The sequence below is a fragment of the Zea mays genome, chromosome 5, assembly GCF_902167145.1.
Source record: "Zea mays cultivar B73 chromosome 5, Zm-B73-REFERENCE-NAM-5.0, whole genome shotgun sequence".
Taxonomy (NCBI): Eukaryota; Viridiplantae; Streptophyta; class Magnoliopsida; order Poales; family Poaceae; genus Zea; species Zea mays.
This window is the reverse complement of record NC_050100.1, coordinates 208,524,963-208,546,490: the sequence shown is the minus strand read 5'-3', so window position 1 is coordinate 208,546,490 and position 21,528 is coordinate 208,524,963. Positions and strand designations below refer to the sequence as shown.

At 44.9% G+C, this 21,528-nt stretch overlaps 1 protein-coding gene across 4 annotated transcripts; it reads left to right on the top strand.

Moving 5' to 3' along the window:
* The first annotated feature begins 4,076 nt into the window (after positions 1–4,076).
* LOC100382570 (uncharacterized) lies at positions 4,077–19,831 on the top strand. 4 transcript variants are annotated; one of them, XR_004849233.1, is made up of 18 exons: positions 4,077–4,803; positions 5,607–5,806; positions 6,632–6,785; positions 6,875–6,984; positions 7,071–7,140; positions 7,217–7,299; positions 7,377–7,458; positions 7,557–7,597; positions 7,769–7,891; positions 8,064–8,208; positions 8,308–8,416; positions 9,043–9,131; positions 9,266–9,381; positions 9,643–9,717; positions 15,064–15,860; positions 15,945–16,100; positions 16,961–17,220; positions 19,322–19,831. XR_004849233.1 is itself a non-coding variant. In XM_035958731.1 (18 exons), the coding sequence occupies exons 3-18, from the start codon at positions 6,648–6,650 to the stop codon at positions 19,396–19,398; spliced, it is 2,430 nt and encodes an 809-aa protein (XP_035814624.1). In that variant the 5' UTR covers positions 4,144–5,092; positions 5,607–5,806; positions 6,632–6,647; the 3' UTR covers positions 19,399–19,831. The 4 variants fall into 4 exon arrangements, 3 of the variants coding, with proteins under 3 accessions (XP_035814623.1, XP_035814624.1, NP_001355601.1); XM_035958731.1 differs by having other exon boundaries at positions 4,144–5,092; positions 9,307–9,381; NM_001368672.1 differs by having other exon boundaries at positions 4,156–4,803; positions 9,307–9,381; positions 19,322–19,759.
* The last annotated feature ends 1,697 nt before the right edge of the window (positions 19,832–21,528 follow it).

Below are 21,528 nucleotides of genomic sequence, written 5' to 3'. Positions count from 1 at the left end.
AATGTTGCATGCCATGCAGCCGCATGCACACACTGCATCAACAGAGAGGAGAGCGAGATAAAGGCACAGCCGCACAGGTACGTTGTAAATAAGGTATCTGGTGTCCGTCTCTATTTTAGAGTAGACAAAGGAGTTCACCGTTGTAGCTCATATCAAACTGTATGCCATACTCTAACTCGATAGAGTAGTTCGTAGAGTGTGTCACTGCGGACAACCTAAGGTTTACAGATGTTAGTAGGGTACCCGTTGAAGAGTTTTATTTACTGTATGTTGGTAGCATTCTCTCTAGAGCAGGTCAGTAGCCTGAGGGTTTTCAAATAGGAAAAAAATGCACTCAACACGAAGCACGACAAATCCGCACGGTCATTCGGCAAATTCTCCTAGTCGAATACTCGAATCGCCCCGGCCGGCTGCACAAGAACGAGCTGCGCGTAACGCAACTCGCCAATCGTCCCGGACTTGCGGTTCCCGGGTGGCCGCCGTCTGCCGTGCGCGTGGTTCCGGTCCTCGCTAGCGTCCCTGATTCCAAGATCAAAACGCGTTGGGGTTCTGCTCCAAGGGGCAGCTAAGTTCAGGTGTAAAGAGCCACACTTTTATGTTTTATCATTGACCTACGTGTGCTGTCTAGAAAACGTGTTGGAGGTTCTTTTGTATGTAGCACATCAGACTGTCTCCAGCAACGTCCCCTAAATTTCATCCCCTAAAAGAACATTCTCTGTCATTTACAACACTCTCTAAAAGATTTTGTTCTCTATATTTTCTCCATCTCTAGTAATGTCCTCTAAATTTCATCCTCTATATCAACACTGTACCATATTTCACATTCTATATTGATTTTTACCAGTCATGTCATGTGAACGAACAAACACAATAAATAAGCATAGTGTATAGAGTAGAACCGTACGCCCTCCATTTCTAGCGGATGTATGTCGTGCTCTAAAATTTAGAGGATCCTTTACAGTCTCTTGTTGGAGACAAAATATATTTTAGAGGACAGGACCATTTACAGGTCCCTGTTGGAGGTAGTCTCAGGCCCATTTTGATGCCTATTTCCCCTACCTCTAGCCACCGGCCGCCACGGAGCGACCCACTAAAGCTATCTCTAGCAGTTCATATCACATTTACTGTCTCATCCTCAATTTCAAACTTTACTACACAAACATTGTCAAACATTGTCATCTACTGTTTAGCGTTCTATATTTTACATTACCCGCTGGAGACGGTCCAAGGCCTTGTTTAATTAGTCTTTTCAGCTTCTGACCACAAAAAATGTTGTGAACTACCGAACAGTCAACTTTTCGGTCTGCTTCTATAAGAATTGATTTAGTGAAAGCCGTCTAAAATTAACGTGAACACATAATCGACTGAATCACCGTGATAATAGGAATCCGCCACTTTTTAAAATCCTAAACCCTATGAACTCATTGATCTTCCTCCGCAATTAATCACCATGATATTCAGATTCTCTCCATAGTCAGATTATCAGAAAAGCTTCTTAAAAAAAGCTAAACCAAACAGGACCTGTCTCGCCTAAACTGCTGGCCACGCCGTGCGCATGCTATCAAATCGAAGGCTAACAAAGATTGCCACTAGGCTCTAGATGAGAGTTTGACTCTCATTGGTTTTAACCACTATGTAATTTGGACTAATGTAATACCTATTATAATGTAATTTGGTTAGGTTAAGGCTACCATGTATTTCTCTAATTATACATATTATAATGGGTTTGGTCCACCTAATTCTCCTATATAATATATACTTCCAGCTCTAGATTAGGGTTATGTTTTATATATTCCAACTTGGTATAGAGCATGTCTTCTTTCTCTAGTCCTCCCTCCCTCCTACAGTCGCCGACCACACCATGGCCCCACCACCGACCACCACCAAGGCACATCCCCACGCGCTGCCTCCCCCCTGCCCCCGTGTGGACCTCTACTTGCGTCCCCTCACTGCATCGCGCCACCACTGGCCGCATCGCCGCCCCGACGTCGTCCCACCCTTGTCGAGCTGCAACATCATCGTCGCCCCAAACATCCGCGCCAATCATCGCCGGTCCCGCACCGCGACCCTCTACTCTCTAGCATCATTGTCCACTTCGGGTCTTCAGCATAAAACAAACATCAACCATCATATGCTTTTATTCTCTTACCAATCTATAGTCTATACTGAACAGTACAAGCATGCAATACATATTCAACTAAATCAAATTTACGCACACAAAGAAAAGTTGGGTTGTCTAATTTAGAGAGAGCAACAAATATATTGGTATAATAAAATCCATACAGAGCCCGATCAGATCCATCCAAGTTTGGCGAAGCAATTGACAAGTAAAATGAAAAATACAGGAACATATAGGGCTAGTTTGGATCGGCGCGCCGGCGGCCACGCCGCGCCACACCTGTGGCGCTCAAAACGAGCGCCACACTGGTGGCGTGGGAAGTGTGGCGGGCGGCGGCGGCTTAGGCGGCCATCCAAACATCCCCATAATCACATGATCGTGACCATACAGTATTATCATATTTTAGCATAAATAATGAACCATAAACAAGCAATGTTATTATTTACATAAATTGGGGGAGGGCACTGCATATTTTCATATTACAAACCTTGATTGTAGCAATAGATCTCATAAGGATGTGTATATACATCAATCTAGAAAGAGCAAGTTCTGTGATACAACTGCATCCATGGTTACTTATCAACTATTGACAACAAATCAAAGAGGACGTGTATATAAAAGTAGGATTAGTCACTACATAGAAACAAAACCTAAATGAAAATGTCAATCCCTAGGACCCGAGGCCCCAAGAAATGTGGGGCCGATGCCTACTGGATAGGGAATGCCTGACGATGTCCTTCGCCGCCCACCGACGTCGGCTGCTGGCCGTAGAGTGATGCACGCACGCGAGCGTGCCCCACCGGCGGGAGCACCCCAACGTGGGCGGCCGATGTGCCGCCACCTCCCACTACCGGTGTTAGGGGCTCGAGGAAGTTGGGCTTGGCCTTCTTCCCATGCACGACCCTCACATCGTTGTCGTATGCACAAACTCCCTCCTTTGGAGTCGCGTATGAGCCGAGGAACAACAGGAGGATGCCCTCGTCGTCCATGATCTTGTCGACGTACAAGTCGTCTCGCCTCTAAAAGCCAGCGTACATATGCACCCGAGAAGCGAGAGCTAGAGCAGACGCGAGTTAGGTGCTAGATAGAGGGGGTAGGTAACACCGCCTAGGGGAGGGAGAGAAGGCACCGTGACGGGCATGGTTGCGAGGCACCGAATCAAGAACTCATCAGCTAGACCGAGCCAGGCAAGAAAATGCCCCTCAAGAAGGACCACAATGGGGGACATAACCCTTACCTACACACCCGATAAGCGAGAGCCAGATTGGAGGCAGGTTGGGTGCGGGGCAGGGGGTGGAGGTAACACCGCCTCGAGGAGGGATAGAAGGCGCCACGACACGCATGGCTATGAGGCACTGAATCAATAACCCATCAGACAGACAAGAAAGTGCCCCTCGAGAAGGCCTGCGACGGGGAACAGAACCCTTACCCTGAAGGTGGAGTGCGAGGACGTGGATGTCGATGAGCCTGATGCCCATGCCCCCCACCCCTATGGAGAGGAGAAGCGAGAGTGTAGATTGTGGTGCATGATTTTTGGTAGAATCGTCCGGTTATGATTATGTGTGTGTGATTATAAATGGCAAGGGGTAAATTTTAAATAAAAGGAGGATTGTAGGGACTAATTTTTTTCTTACTCAATTTTATGGGCTAGTTTGAGAATTCTAATTTTTCAAGAGATTTCTATTTTTCTAAGAGAAAATGAACAAATTTTTATTAGTAAAATGAAAATCTCTTGAAAAATAAAGTTTCTAAACTATCACTAAATAAGAGCCATTGGCAATTTTGCCATTATCATTTGTGGGCTTCGCCAGTATGCCATCGGACCCACAAATCATAGACACAGACGGTCCCACCAGTCATAGACACGGGATGGCATAATAACAAGCAGCCAAATTTGAGAGTGGCAAAACAGCAAATTTCTCCACTAAATAAGAGGAGGATTTTAGTCACTCTAATCACTTCCGATTTTGTAGATCCAAAAGACAGCAGCAAATAAAAGAGGGGGAGGGGACGCTGACGGAGCCGAGACGGGGAAGGGGGAAGAGAGGGGACGAAGAGGGAGAAGGAACTGGGACTTGCCGCCCCCGCCTCCGAATTCCCCACTCCTCCACCACCGCCACCACTCACCCCTTGCTCCGCTCGGCCTCCTGAATCCGGCGTCGTCAAGCAACCCCACTCCTTCTGCCGTTATCAGAACCCTAACCGATCAATCCGTCCGATTCCCAGCTGCCGGTTTCGCGTTGGGAGCGCCGGAGCAGGGGAGGGGCGGAGGGTCGGATCGGCAGCCGCAGGAGCATTGAGCGATGGCTGCCGTGTAGGATGCAGCTGGACTCCGCCGGCCGCCGCCTAGCTGCTGCTGTTGTTGCTGAAGTTCCGATGCTTCAGCAACCGCGATCTTAATAGGAGCGGAGGGTGGAGTACCGGTGGAGTGGGCCGGACGGCTGGTTGATCTCCGTGAGCTCCAGCGCCTACGCACTGGGAGGTGGGGAGGTGATTGCCGGAGGCGTATGGAGGAACCTGGGAGGGAGGGGGATTCCCCCGGGCCGCCGTGGGCGCCAAGTGAGTCCTCAGCTTTCCGGGCGTTCGTTACGGCGGTGGGGGAGCGGGCGGTGGCGTCGCCTTCAGGCTCGGACAATGGGGATTCCGTCTGCTCAAGCAACCTCCGCGCCGTCAGGAAGAGACCTGTACGTTTCGTGCAGACGTGCACCTTCCCTTCTCTTGCGGCTACCCACCATAGATGCTTGCTTCCTGCTTCCGTTGTACGGCCTCGATTTGCTGAGTTCTCAGTTAGATTAAGCAATTCGCAAACGTCGGTGCAACTGGGACGTAGTTTCGTGCTGGACTGCTCGTAGTAAATCAAAAGCTTAAATTCCTACGACTTAAACTATTCAAACCACCATCGATGCTGATCCTGCTGCTATTTCTCTTGTTCTTGTTGCTTGCACGCATAGTTCAAGCAACTATGGTGACCAGGTGGTATAGTGTTTCACTCAAATTGTATTTTGATTCTTATAATTCCGTTAAGTGCAAACTTCATGCGGTCATGCCTCTTTCAGGATAGCTAACCATATATTTTGTATGCATCTTATACAAATTTCGTTTGCACCATTGTATTATAAGTAGTACAGAGTATTTACTAGCTTCATATTTTTGAGTCTCTGTTCTAGTCTTGTTGTCGCACTGGTTTTCGTTTACCACTAGCGCAGCAGAACATGTTCGCTTTTAATTTGATTATAAGTGATATGGAGACAACTTACATCATGTTTAGGGTTTTTGTTAAGTCAGAATCTTTCTTTATGTTGTTATCGGTGTTTAAATTATACAGACCTGATTAGAGGACACAATGCTGTAAGGTTATCCTTCAAGATGAGTGGGTTTGATACAGCTCATTTTGTCACAGTCGTTGTTGTATATAATATGCACCTCTTGTGCATATACCTCGGATGACGGATGATCTACTCTAAACTACATTTGTTTATTCATGCAGTTTGTTGCAAGATTAACCACATATATCATCCAAACTTTTGAAAAATGCAATCCTGAGTTTAAGTACTCAGAGTCACTAAACCCCAAGCGCTTTCTCACCAATCCCGCAGTTCCTGTTCACAACCATGGTCTTGACAATGCAAACTCTGATCTCATATTGTATGTCAACCTGGAACTGCTTAATAAAAAGTCAAGCCGGAGGTTAGTTTTCTTCTCTTTATTCTTTATGGAGTACCAAATTCTGCCGTTCACAATATAAAGCCATTTGCTCGGGTGTTTTCATTTCACAATATAACTACTACTTTAATGATGTGTAAGAGATTAGGTGGTTGTACTATACCATACAATAGATGCATGTGTTTTCACTAGCCACCAAGTTTCCCTTAAGTTTATTGCCTCCTTATTGTATTTGTTGGGGGTTATGGAATAATATTTTGAAAGGACTGTGTAATATTCTGTTCATTTTTATATTTTTTTGGGTGAAGTTGATTTTCATATAAATATTTGAGATCTGTTTAGACAAGCCTTGATGAACTCAGTTGTTCAGTGTAGTTGGGCTTTTACAATGTTTAGAATCTTCTTTATATGCATGGGGCTTATATGATGAAGCTTCACTGTTCCACTACTATTTGACATTTTACATTTCAGAGTTCAGGATTTTGAAACTATATATTGTTGTATTTGTTGGGTTTATGGACCTACGTTTTGAAAGGAGTGAGCATTACTATTTGTCTCGTAATTTTGCTACATTTTTTACAAGATAAATTTTGTTCTGCGTTAAGTTGATTTTCTATAATATTTTATAACAATTAGACAAGCCTTGATGAACCCAGTTACCCAGATGTTTAGTGTAGTTGATCTTTCAGAATGTTTGGCGGTTTCTTTCGTTTCGTGGGGTTTATAGGATGAACCTTCACTGCTCCACTACTATTTGAAATTTTACATTTCACAGTTCAGGATTTTAAAAGTTAAAACTACGGACATCATTAAAATAGGTCAAACTTATTTTGATATTTCGTGAATTAGGTATGTTGTCCAAGAAATGCTTGGCCAAGGTACCTTTGGACAGGTTGCGAAATGCTGGGATGCAGAAACTAACAGTTATGTTGCAGTGAAGGTTATAAAGAATCAGCCTGCCTTTTACCAGCAGGCTATCATGGAGGTCTCTTTATTAAGATTGGTATGGTAACTATGTTGCAATTTTGCATTTACTTTTACTGGATGCTTGCAAAAATATGAATCACACTGTGACTATAATATTGCCTGCAGTTAAATGAGAAATTTGATCCTGATGATGAACATCACATTGTCCGGATGCTGGATTTTTTCCTCTACCAAAACCATTTGTGTATAGCCTTTGAAATGCTTGGTAACAACCTGTAAGATAACTTTCATTTAACTTCATCAATCTAACTATCTGCACTAGATTTGATTCATGCGGTGACATAAACCTGCATTTTCATAGGTATGAGCTGTTGAAAAGGAATAGTTTAAGAGGTTTGCAAATGAAATATGTTCGAACTTTCTCAAGACAGGTGTGTTGTCATTTTAATATGTTGACTGGATGTCTAATGTATATGTTACAATACATGATATGTATATTCTTTTCAGATACTGGATGCCCTGATTATCATGAAAGATGCTGGCATTATTCATTGTGATCTAAAACCAGAAAACATCCTTATAGCTCCAACGTGAGTTGATTCTTCTCACTGTCAGTGTTGAATTTCATCAATCCTGTAGCCTAATGACTAAGCGGTAACTTTTACAGTGTAAAAACAGCAGTTGGAGTGAAAGTAATTGATTTTGGATCAGTGTGCATGGAGGGTAAAACCATTTATTCATATATTCAGGTTTTATTTGAACCCACTCAATAGTCAATATTCTGAATTTTATGCTATAGTAGTATTTTATCAATTTAAATTCAAGCTTCTACTGTTTCCTTTTTCAGAGCCGTTATTACAGGTCTCCAGAAGTACTTCTTGGTTATCCGTATCCTGTGTGTCATCTCTATAATCAGACGCATTGCCTACAGTTACACAAGCATCTCATAATGCATAGTTGTTCTGCTTTTGTTAGCCTATGTTGAGGGCTTGAGGCCTCATAATGATTTGTGGCTTTGTGAATTTTAACTTGTCAACTTGTGCGCTTAACCAATGCCAGATATACTACTGCCATTGATATGTGGTCATTCGGTTGCATCGTTGCTGAGCTATATATAGGGCTGCCTTTATTTCCTGGTGCATCAGAATATGATGTTCTTTGCCGTATGATTGAGATTATTGGGTCAGTGCTTCCTACTGAAAAATTGACCCCTTGGTTTTAAGTTCCATTTGGTTATTTTTGTGGGTGAATCATCTATACTGGATTAGGTGGTAACTGTTTGAGCTTTTTCACTTTGATTAAGAAAACTCGAACTCCATAAATATCTGCTTTCTCGAAATTCAATTATAAACAGTGGGCAACCACCAGATGATCTGCTACGTGAGGCTAAAAACACTGGGAAATTTTTTAAGCATGTTGGAAGTATCTATCCTAGTAGTGAGGCTCGGAATGGCGCTAGCAGTGCATACAGAATTTTAAGTGAAGATGAGATCGAAGCAGTAAGTTTAATGGTTTTATTGAAGCTGTCCTTATGGTTTTGTCAATATACCATGCCTTATTCATTACCATCTATAACCTGATTACATCCTTCAACACAGAGGGACTCCAAGAAACCGAAGGTTGGGAGATGGTATTTCCCTCGTGGAAGGCTTGACAGACTCATATATACATACCCCTGGAAGAATTTGAGCGAGGGAAACTTGCCAGGTTGATACTGGATCGTTGCTTTAGCGTTATATATGTTCCCAGAGATTAGTGTTTCTTCATCACTATTTTTTGCCCACCCAATGTTTATTTGAATAAGCATATCTCTTGCACAATAAAGGTTCCATATTGAATTAATCTAATGGCACTTCCATTTTTTTAGTTTGTAACAACTCACAAGGGATGTTATGGAGGCCCCTCAACCTTAAAAATTTATATGATACTGTGTAACTATTTTCTTCAGTCGCAGAGCTGGTATTTATATTTACCAGTGACGTCTGCACTAATGTGGATTAGATGATGAGTCTGCAGCTCAGTGAACTACACAGTAGTTAGGACCTAACTCCAGCTGCATGTCTCATTCAGATTGTGTGCTGCAGTTGAATACTTGAATATGCTTCATGAACTGGATAAATTACATGGACTTATAACACTTGCATGTACTGGAGTTATGCAGCACGTTGATGCCTTATTAATGCCCAATTGCATCCATTGCACTGACAGAGTGCATATTTCTTGAATGTAAAATGTCATACCCATGCATTTTAAAAAAAACAACAAACCAATCAAAGTTTTCATTACAAAGTTGAAAGTACCATAATATATTCTCACTTGCAATTTCTGTTCAGAGACAGAAAAGGCTGATTGCTTGGCATTAGTTGATTTCTTGAGAGGACTTGTTGAGTTTGATCCTAATAAGAGGTGGTCACCGCTGCAGGTATTTGCCAATGGCACCGGTACATTTTCGTTTTTGAGTATAATACTGTCTTTGTAAACTGGAATATATTTCAATCCTAATGACTCTAAACTTTATATTATTTTGTTTCTATGGGACTAATTTGTATCTTGAAGAATCATTATATGTTCTTCACAAATGTGAAAACCTATTTTAGGCCTCGTATCATCCATTCATCACTGGTGAAGCCTTCACTGGTCCTTACGAGCCTGTTCAGGAGACCCCACGAATTGTAAGTGCAGTTTTAATCCAGAGTTCAGATTGCTTGCTGCACGAATTTTCTCACATCCTACTTGTGATGAGGAAATCAGTTGTGCTTCCCTGGCCTCATCAGCTGGGTGGAGACGTTTTGACGTCTCTATTTCTTATGTCTTTGTTTTGAGATAAATTAAATTGTGAGCAGTGAACATACTCCAAAAAAGCACGGGGGATAAGTTAGTAAGTATGTAGCTTGTAAGTCAAGCGTCTTATGTCTTTTTTTTGTGTGTTGTAGCCTGTTGGACGTGCTGCAGTAGTTGACCACAATCCAGGAGGAGGTCACTTGCTGGGTGCTGGTCTTTCTCCTCAGGTTGCAAGTGTTTTCTCTTATGCTTCTGTTTTGTTGATAAGCTGTAAGATATTCCCATAACATCTTATTGTTGTTATTAAGTCCTGTTTCCTAAGCATTCTCCTAGTTACGTATGCTAGTTAATTATAGTCATTAAAGACCTTGAGCAGCTCAACAGGTGTGTGCGGCTGCCAAGGCTCCTATCAGATTAGCTAAGCTCTAATGAGCTGTTATGTAATCAATGTGACTCATCTTTCTATATAATCAAGCAATGATAGCTGAGGTTAATTGTCCCGGCAAAACACTCTGTCTACCTCTAACATTTGGTACCAGAGCTTAGGTTAGACACCTGAGAGCCTCAAGGCCGACTCCTCTCTTCTCTACTCATGTTGACCTCTGCTGAGCGCGCTGCCAGGCTCAAGGCCAAGGGAACCAGCGAAGGAGAGCTGGGCGACTTCTCCAGCCGGGCTGCGCGCCTGAAGGCTGCAGAGGAAGCAGCGGCGCTGGCAGTCCAGGCAGCAAAGCAGGCAGCGGCTGCAGCAGAGGCGGCGGCAAGGACGGCGCAGGAGCTGCGGGCTGAAATCGCCGCCGAGAAGGGAGAAGATGAGGAGGTCGAGGAAGAGGAGATGGAGAGGAATCGGAGGCCGCGGACTCCTCCGCGAGACCGGAGGCGTTCGCAGTCACCACTGCGGGACCGGAGGCGCTGCCGCGGCGGTGGTCGCTACGAGTTGCCGCAAGGAAGGGTGGTGTACCGCGACTCCTGCAGCGGCACGGCGTGGCCGATGCTGGACAAGACGAATTACTACGAGTGGAGCCAGACTATGAAGCTGAGGATGCAGGCGCGCGATCTCTGGGACGCCATTGAAGGCGGTCCTGTCGAGTTCCGCGATGACAGACGCGCACTGGAGGTGATCGTCGGGGCTGTACCCAAGGAGATGGGTCTCCCACTGCTCGACAAGGCTACGGCGAAGGAGGCGTGGGACGCCATCGCTGCGACCCGCATCGGCGTGGACAGGGTCCGTCGAGCAACGTTGCAGCGCCTACGCCGTGATTGGGAGAACATCAGCGTCAATCCTGGTGAGCAAGTGGATGACTTTGCTGTGCGGTTGTCAACTCTGCACCAGCAGCTTGCCATCCATGGTGATAGGGACATCACTGAGGAGCGCGTGGTGGAGAAATTCCTGCGCACGGTGCCGGCCAAGTACTCGCAGATCGTCGTCGCCATTGAGCAGTTCCTTGATTTTGAGGCACTGACTCTTGAGGAGGTGACTGGAAGGCTTAAGGCGGTGGACAATCGCGAAGAACAAGTACTGACCGAGCCGACCGAGCCGGTGGCCATCAATGGCAAGCTGTTGTACACTGAGGAGCAGTGGAAAGCGCGATGCAGAAAGAAGAAGGGAGACGATGCAGGTGGCTCTGGTTCCAGGAACCAGCGCGGTGGCGGTGGACGCAGCCGCGGTGGTGGACGAGGACGAGGCAGAGGAGGTGGACGTGGTGGCGGACGAGGAGACGACAATGTTGCTGGCCGTGTCGGCCCCAACACCTGCCTCAACTGCAACCAGGAAGGCCACTGGGCACGTGAGTGTCCGCAGCCGCGTCGTGAGGATGCAGAGCGCGGCGGTGGCAACCGTGGTGGAGGTCGCGGCGGCGGAAATCAGGCTGGACAGCGTGGCGGGAACCAAGGAAGGCATGAGGCGCGCGTCCAGTACGCCGAATGTGAAGAAGATGGTGCTCTGTTTCTGGCACATGGCTTTATCAGCCTGGAACAGAGCACGCTGGCGCACAGCTACACGGCGCAGCACGTCGAGCTCTCTGAGCCACGTGCCTGTGCCTACCTTGGCGTGGATGAAGAAGATATGGACAGCGGTTGGTACCTAGACTCTGGCGCAACACATCACATGACCGGGCGTCAAGAACTCTTTGTTGATCTGAACACTGGCATTCGAGGAACGGTCCTGTTCGGGGATGCATCGAAGGTGGAAATCAAGGGAGTTGGATCCATCATTTTTCAAGCCAAGACTGGTGAGCAGAGAGTTCTTCACGGCGTTTACTACATTCCAGCGCTGAAGAACTCCATACTAAGTCTGGGACAGCTTGATGAAGGAGGGTCCAAGGTTGTGATTAACCATGGCGTGCTCCGCATTTGGGACAATCATCACCGATTGCTGGCCAAGGTACATCGAGGGAAGAACAGGTTGTACATTTTGCACCTCGAGGCTGCACAACCTATCTGTCTCGCGGCGCGCAAGGATGTTGAGGCATGGCAGTGGCACGAACGTTTCGGCCATCTGAACTTCGATGCACTCCGGCGACTCAGCAAGGAGGAGATGGCGCGTGGGATGCCGGTGGTCGATCATGTGGAGCAGGTATGTGACACTTGTGTCACCACGAAGCAGAGGCGGCGCTCTTTTCCGGCCGCAGCAGCATATCGTGCCCAGAATCAACTCGAATTGGTGCACGGTGATCTGTGCGGCCCAGTCACGCCAGCGACACCGGCGGGCAACCGCTACATCCTGCTGCTCGTCGATGATGCCACCCGTTTTATGTGGGCTGTGTTGCTGCCATCCAAGGACGCAGCGGCGGAAGCAATCAAGAAGATCAAGGCGGCAACAGAGGTGGAAAGCGGGCGCAAGTTGAAGGTCCTGCGCACCGACAATGGCGGGGAATTCACCGTCGCGGAGTTCGCCGCATACTGCGCTGATGAAGGTATTAAAAGGCATTTCAGTGCTCCTTATTCACCGCAACAGAATGGTGTGGTTGAGCGCAGGAATCAAACTGTGGTGGCCATGGCACGAGCTCTGCTCAAGCAACGCCGGATGCCTTCTCGGTTTTGGGGGGAGGCTGTGATGACGGCTGTGCACATTCTGAATCGATCTCCAACAAAGGCACTGAAGAATGTCACTCCGTATGGGGCATGGCATGGCCGGGCACCAACAGTTGGCCATCTCAAGGTATTTGGCTGCGTGGCTTATACCCGGCGGCTTACTCAGCTCCAGAAACTTGATGATCGTGGTGAGGCTGGAGTGTTCATTGGCTATGCAGAAGGGGCCAAGGCATATCGTGTATTTGATCCAGTGTCCCAGCGCGTGCGAGTCAGCCGTGATGTGGTATTTGATGAAGGACGTGGCTGGGACTGGGCATCAGCGGCAGCAGGTACTTCAGAGGCAGCAGGCAGCGATTTTGTTGTTGAGTTTCCATGGGCAGAAGAGTTTTCTTAAGCATAGAGTTCAGTGTTACCCTCACCACCTCTTCAGCCACATCCTACATCACCTAGTCTCCCTTTGGTGAGTGCAGGAGAGTCTGCAGCAGAAGCAGAGGAACCCGCAGTGGAGACAGAGGTGTCTGTGTTGCCTAGAACACCTACACCAGCTCCAGCAAGCCCGCAGATAGAGCATGTGACTCCTCTGGAGAATGATAGTGGAAGGGTGGATGCTTATCATGATGGTGAAGAGCTTCGTTATAGGAAGATCCATGATATTATTGGTAATCAGCCAACCCCTTTGCCGGCACAGAGGCTGTTTGCAGAACTGAACCTCACTCATGCCGGTGAGCCCACAAGCTATGAAGAGGCCAAAGATGACCCAAATTGGCAGGCAGCAATGAAGGAAGAGCTGAGCTCAGTTGAGCGGAATGGGACTTGGGAACTTGTTACTCCTAGTCAAGGTCATCGCCCAATTTCATTGAAGTGGGTGTTTAAATTGAAGAAGGATGAACATGGTGCTGTGATCAGGCACAAGGCAAGACTTGTGGCCCGTGGCTTTGTTCAGAAGAAAGGGATTGACTATGAAGATGCCTTTGCACCAGTTGCAAGAATGGAATCGGTACGTGTTTTACTTGCTCTAGCAGCACAAGAAGGTTGGGCAGTACATCACATGGATGTGAAGTCTGCATTTCTGAATGGAGAACTCAAGGAAGAGGTTTATGTTACTCAGCCACCAGGCTTTGAAGTATCAGGAGAAGAGAAGAAAGTGTACAGGTTACACAAGGCATTGTATGGCCTAAGACAGGCTCCTCGGGCTTGGAATGCCAAACTTGATTTGACTCTCAAGCAGATGGGTTTTGAGCAGAATGTATATGAGGCTGCCATGTACAGGAAAGGCTCAGGTGATTCTTTGCTGGTAATTGGAGTCTATGTTGATGATTTGATCATCACTGGAGTCAATCAGCAGAAGATTGAAGTTTTCAAGGCAAAAATGAAGCAGGCATTCGAAATGAGTGATTTGGGTCTGTTGTCTTTCTATCTTGGGGTTGAGGTAAGACAATCAGAGGGAAGCATTACTCTGAAACAGACTCATTATGCTAAGAAGATACTTGAGCTCGGTGGTATGGCAGACTGTAATCCAGCCACCACCCCCATGGAAGAAAGGTTGAAACTGAGCAAGGAAAGTACAGCAAAGGAGGTAAATCTAACTCAGTATAGAAGACTAGTTGGTAGCCTGAGATATCTAGTGCACACAAGGCCAGATTTGGCTTTTGCTGTAGGGTATGTTAGCAGATTTCTGGAGAAGCCAACAGCTGAACATCTTTAGGCTGTAAAAAGAATCTTGAGATATGTGGCTGGTACTCTAGATCATGGGCTATGCTATACTAGAATGACAGGCAAGGCAAGATTTGTGGGTTATAGTGACTCAGACTTGGCTGGAGATATTGATACAAGTAAAAGCACTACTGGATGTTTGTTTTTCCTTGGAAACAGTCTGGTCAGCTGGCAATCTATCAAGCAGAGAGTTGTTGCCTTGTCAAGTTGTGAGGCTGAATATGTGGCAATGACAACAGCTGCAACCCAAGCCTTGTGGTTGTCAAGGCTGTTTGCAGAATTATTGGGAAGAGAAGTTGAGGTGGTGGAACTTAGAGTAGACAATAAATCTGCTCTAGCTTTGGCAAAGGATCCTGTTTTCCATGACAGGAGCAAACATATTAGAATCAAGCATCACTTCATCAGGGACTGTGTGGAAGAAGGTAGCATCAAAACAGAATTTATTCCCACTGCAGATCAGCTTGCTGATATACTGACCAAAGCCTTGGGCAAGACCAAGTTGGAAGATATGAGAAGCAGAATTGGGATCAAGGAGATCAAGATCAGTTGAAACAGGCCTTAGGGGGAGAAATGTTGTTATTAAGTCCTGTTTCCTAAGCATTCTCCTAGTTACGTGTGCTAGTTAATTATAGTCATTAAAGACCTTGAGCAGCTCAACAGACAACAGGTGTGTGCGGCTGCCAAGGCTCCTATCAGATTAGCTAAGCTCTAATGAGCTGTTATGTAATCAATGTGACTCATCTTTCTATATAATCAAGCAATGATAGCTGAGGTTAATTGTCCCGGCAAAACACTCTGTCTACCTCTAACACTTATTATGGCATTTTTAGGTTGGAAGCATTAACAGATGCTTACGATTTAACAACGCTTTGCAACCAAATATGCCTTTTTCATATGGAAGCAGTTGTGGCAGTTTTGGGAGCCATGGTAGCTTTAACGATAATGCTGGCTTTAGCTATGGAAGCTATGATTTTAACAGTGTCGACATATATAATTCACCAATGGATCCTTCTGGGTTTAATTTACGTTCACAACTTGGAGGATCGTTTCTCGGATCTAGCCCACATATTCGACGAAGACCTCATCTCTCACATGGTGGTGGCATTCGGTTAAGCCCTGGTGGTCCAGGGCATATGTCTCTTGGGGCCAGTCCATCACAATTTACACCGCCAAATTCCCAGATGCAAATCCCAACAGGTCCTAATGGAAGGTATGGTGCCTCTCCTTCAAGAGGTGGACATGGCTCTTCGTTGGGAAAGGTTGCTGTTGTAGGCCAATACAATAGGAGGAGGAATCAGGGTTATCCACCTATGCCAATGCCACCACATGAACACACATCTCAACTGATCCAGGGGCACCAAGGAGATGGTGTCAGTACTGCTCGCTTTGGTGCATATGCCCAAGGAAATTCTACCTACCTACATAATGCACTCCCTAATTCTAGTCATTATAGTTGGAGATCGCAAAGGGGATCTGGCAGTGGTTTACCTTTGGACCCTTCTTCTAGCCGTGGTTCTTTTCCACCCACCAATTACTATGGCTTTCCTTTACACTCCGATGCGTCAGCAGATACATTGCCCTCCACCTCATCAGTATCAGATCCAGCCGATTGGGATCTCAACTCTAGGTAATGGTGCATTTTAGCATTTTAAAGTTATTTATTTGAATGTATCCTATAACTTAAAGGTTCCTTTGCTATTATAATGTGCAGTGACAAGTCACTCCTGCAAGAGGACCGAACACTGTCAGCTGGGTTAAGTGATCTTCGCTTGATAGACGCAAGTGGCCAAACAAACAGATCTAGCAGATTGGCTCCTTTCCAAAGTCATGATATTTTAAGTTCAAACCCTTCGACTATGAATCAAAGGTATCATAGTAATTTATTGATGTGATATCAGGTGTGCCTAACAGAAATTACCTCTCTTTTGAAAGCTTCTGATCAACAACTAGCAGCCCAGCAGGCAAAGGGGCCTGTAGCCTAGTGGTTGCAGTGACCCTAGATCCTGTGTTTGAATCCCCACTGGAGCAAATTCCAGACTGGGTAAAAAAGATCACGTGTCGCTGGTTCCCCAGGTCGGCACATGGGTGAACCGACCCGTGGTGGACGGCCCTCGTGTAAGAGGCTGATAGTGGGTTGAGCTTCAAAGCACATGTTAATGTATGAGGCCCAGCTTTCATGACTTCTCTTGGTTAGGCTCCGCTGCTCACGGTTGTGCTCTTCTTAGTGAAATACCGTGGGGTAGTCTTCACACACCGGCCGTTTTTTATGAACAACCAGCAGGGATGCATTAGTGTCAGTTTATTTTACATTATGCATGGACCAAGTATGCATTTATATAGTTTGTTTGTATCTTTAGGAAGAAACACAGCTCAAAGTTACCACCTTTATAGCTGTTCTACTGGTTTCTATTGCATCACACCTTGCACCGTAGCGTGCCTTTGAGGAACTACCATCATTGAAAACGATGTTCCACATGAAAGTAATATTGATTTTTCCACTTCTTTTCATTGATGTTTTCGTGACTCTGTTCAAAGGATCTAGATGCACACTTATCATTTTCTTTAGGGTTAGTTTGGAAACTCAAATTCCCTCTGGGATTGAGGGAAAATTAGTTTATTTTGTCTCCAATCCCCTCCAACCCCTGAGGGGATTTGTGTTCCCAAACTAGCCCTTAAGATAGGTCAAGTGGAGTTGCTGCTTTACTAGTATACATGTTTTTGCGGCAGAAATGGACACCTATTTCATGCATCATCTCTGGGAGAGAGTACACATACTCCAGGTCATGTCACATTGGATGGATACGAACACACAACTTATTCTCAGCGAAGTTTCCCAATCTATCGTGGGCAACCATTTCAGCAGTACAACAACATGACTTCCAGTTACATCCGACCGATGAGGGCTCATCACAATGGTCAGCCTGTCTGGTCTAATTATAGGCTGACAGAACCTCCACCAACTACAATGGGTGACGGAATGCTCTGGGGTAATTTTCATGCTTTTCATACTTAGGATTATCTTATCTGTGTGGTTGGTATAGCCATGTACTTCGCATAGTTAATAATTATTATATTTCATTATGCTTGCAGTTCTCTGTTAAACCTTTGATCTTAGGCAAGGCATGTTTCAGAAATTTAATTGGCATTATCTTGTTGTAGTCCCATCTTAACCGAGTTTGCGTCGTTGCAATACCTTGTAGCTTTTACTTTTAATATACAGGGAAATGGATGTTGAAGTGTAGGTCTGGTGCAGTGATGGGAGCTGTCTTATTGAGCCATTAGGTCGCGGGTTCAAAGCAGTATCTCCGCATTTACTGGAGAAGGCTTGTCTTAGTTTATCTGTTAGAGGCCGTATGTCATGGGTCTACCTGGCTTAGGCTAGCAGTATATCATATTAATTTTTCGGGTTAACTAAGAGATAATGATCGCTTGCTTAGGGGTCAAGTAATCGTCCCCTCTAGATAAGGATCACTTGCTTAGATGTCTAGTAATTCTCTTGTATAAACAAATGAGATTTATCAATCTTATCAAGCATGAATTAAGAAGGAAAACCTTTTCCTCTTGCTCGGACATTGGAAAGGCCCTCGGCTAGCCTCTTGCGGTTCCTCAATCCTAGCGGTTGCTATAACATTATTTCTTTCTGAGAGCCCACTTATGTGGGAGCCCCAACACTAGGTCTACCTATACGTTTAGAGAAATGGATGTTGCAGTTTTAGTTGATGCTAAAACTGTTGTGCACCCAAATTACAAAAAGTCATAAAAAATTCTCAAAAAACTTATAGATGCACTTCATTATCTACTCTATCAATATCTCAAATCTCAAGTCTATTTCATCTGATGTCAAGAGATATAAAAAATAAAAAATTCTATCCAACATGAATGCTTAAACAAATAATCCCTCAGTCCCATTGATTAGTGTGCATAATTTTTTAGCACGGTCTTTAAAGCAAAACTTGACTATTCATATCCTTAAAATATATCATCAATAAATACAAAATACCATCATCTTAAAGTACTTTTGTATATGAATCCAAATATATAACATGCATACACTAAAAATGTGTTTTCTGGCTAAATTATTAGTCAAAGGTTTAAAAGGTTGAATTTTCTAAATACATGCACACCTTAATCAATAGGATGGAGTAAATTCTCCTCATTTTTAACGTAGGATGGATTAGAGCTTGAATTTTGATATATTGATAGAGTAAATAATGAAATATTGAGACTTTTTTTATGATTGCATGGTGATTACACGAAAAATTTAATTGCACAACAGTTTTTGTATTTAGCAGAAAAAACATAGTATGTTCGATCCTACCGTTCTACCTGCTTTTCTATGCACGTGGGACCGGTTTAAAAGTTGCTGCTACTTTGGACCTCAATATCTGACATTTTTGGCAACTAAATTAGCTCTATCCTACGGTCGGGAACGTCAAATTTTTCTTACCAGAGGGGTTCTTGTTAAATGCCCCCTTAGTTCCAAATTAGTATTCACTTTAGCACTTTGTTTTTATGTCTATATTCAAATAGATGATGATGAATCTAGACACATTTGCAAAACACATACATTAATTATTGTATAAATGCCCTAAATGGCCAAAACAATTTTTATTTTGGGACGGAGAGAGTATTAATTTATACTTGCTCTATTTTAAATTGTAAGTTTGTATATGCTTTCTATTATGTATCTAGATAATAATGTATATCTAGGTGCGTAATGAAACTATGTATGTAAAAAAGTCTGAATGACTTATAATTTGAAATAGATGGAGTATGTTGATCGTAGCTTGCTATGCAATTACATTTATTTCAAGAAACACATTATATCTTTATCCTATTCTGCACTTAGACTCGTCATCCCTATCTTATTTCTATTGCGCATTTATTACTTTCTCTATTCCAAATTATAAGTAGATACGTACTGAAAGCTACACTATCTAGACATAGTTAAAAACAACTTGTAATTTGCAATCGAGGGTGTATTATTGATATCTGCGCTCCAGTTGGCTTTTTATTTGGAACTGCAGTAGGTCTTATCTACATGTCATTCAAGCATAATACTGATGCAAATAAGTGTTTGATGTGTAGGAGGGAGGGGTGGCCATTCGTTTGCAGCGAGCGGACTGCCACCTACACTTAGGAAAGATTTTGGGAGAATCTTTTAGTCCTGAATCCGGAGGAATGCCGAATGCCACCAAATTGATGGCATCAGTTGTTTGCATCTGCAATTCCGGGTTGGATTATTTGCTGGGGGTGCCTACTGGTATTGCAATTTGTTGTGTTCCTCCGATGTCTCCCAGGATGTTCGGTTCAAATGATTATATGGTACGGGATATGATTACAGTGCTCGTTCTTTGCTATACCTGCACGATCTAGTAGAAAAATGTCAGTTGTGCTACTTGATGCGAATCTTGCTAGTTCGAGGTTTGGGAGAGTTTTTCTGTCTCGGTTATTGTCTTCCTTTCTCTATTCTATTTTTGACAGAGGGTTAAGTTCCTGAACCTTAACATGGCTAAGACTGAAGTGAAGGCCACGTGGTCGTGGTGACATGATTTCGTTTTCGTGATACTTGAGGAGCCGACTATCTGTTTTTAAGCATCTTTCTGTTGTTGTTTTGCTACAACAGGTTTTCTAAGGGCGTCTGTGTCCAACGTGGTATTAGAATTTGATGGATCTGAGTCATCTGACTGTAAATTCTATAAGCAAACTCAAAAGGGGTATAAGAGCAACTCCAAGAATCTGCCAAAAAACTTTTACTAAAAATTATATATCGGAGGCTTCACTAAAAAAATACTTTCCCTAATATCTTATCTCCACACAGAGGATCCCTAATTATTAACTGTCCAATAATTTAAATCTTTGACACATCAGCATGTGGGCTCATATGTATCGCCGATTATGCTGGTGTAGACTTATTTCGAATGATAAATCATTGACACTCAAACGGTGAACTTGGAACACGAGGTTATAATGGTTTAGGTTGGAGCCACAGTCTAGTGTAGTGCTGATTGTAGTATTGCAATAGAAAGCGTTACAACTCGTGTGCTTATGTCGTAGAGGAAGAGGGGCCTCCCCTTTTATATCTCTAGGGGTAGGCCTTACATAGTTGTTTCTCTTAGATACAGATAGAGAGTCCTTTGGTTGTTGTGGTGGGCCCTCCTCCTTTGGTCGTGCAAACTTGTGCTTCCGTCATGGTGTCGCCCGGTACACTTGTTCCTACGGTGGGTTCGTGGCTGACGTCCCTGGGGTGACATACGACGAGTACCATGGTTCAACCTCGGGGCTTGATTCATATGGCACGACTTTCTCCTGTCGTCGTGGGCCCTTCGCTGTCCTTCCGTATGTACAGATTCTTCTACCCGGTATAGCGTCACGTCCTGTCGCTTCTGACATACTATTTATTATGGAGATTCTGCTGACTGGTGCCGCTTGGTCCCATCAGACCGTGCGATATGCTTATATTAGAATGGTGCGTATAGTCGTGTTGATGGCTATCGCGCGGGTTCCTAGTGACGTGTCCTGCTGTGGTCGACGTGTGCTCACGGCTTCATGACTTGGACCGGCTTCGGCGAGGGCCTAGTCGTCCGTTGCGCCTCATAGACTTGCTCGACAGGGACTTGGTCGTTCACTCTGCCTCTCGGACTTGCTCGGTAGGGACTTGGTCGTCCGCTTTGCCTCGCAGACTTGTTCGACAGGGATTTGCTCCGTCTCGTAGATTTGCTCGACAGGGACTTGGTCGTTCGCTCCACCTCGCCGACTTGCTCGACATGGACTTGCTCCGCCTCATAGTTTTGCTCGATAGGGTCTTGGTCGCTCGGGGTTTACACTGTTTGTGTGCATTTTTCGAGACCGATCCTTGACGGTTTTTCAGAGCCTGGTGTATGTCCATCTGTTTTAATGCCGAATCATTGCCCTTAAGGGCGATACTTCCGGTCACTACTTGTCTTTTTCCGTGCACACATCTCCCCCGTACAGGATTCTTTTCAAAGTCTTTCTTTTAGGGGAGGGCCTTCCTCCTCCGACCTAGTCGCTGAGGGGAAGGAGGTCGTCGAGCTACAAACGGGTTACCCAAGTGAGATTTGACCTCTCCTCCGGTAGGGTTAGGTCTTGGCGAGCGATCTCAGTGGGAGTGCTCGACCCGTTGGGAGCATCTCATTGAGTCCTTCTTTATTCGATCCTATTACGGTGGGGCCAGTGGTCACCCTGTCAGCTAGGTTTCCACGGGAGAATTTGAGGTGCGACCTTGGACGTGGTGCCGAGCAAATGACCTATGAGACGGTCACCTAGCTTGCGAC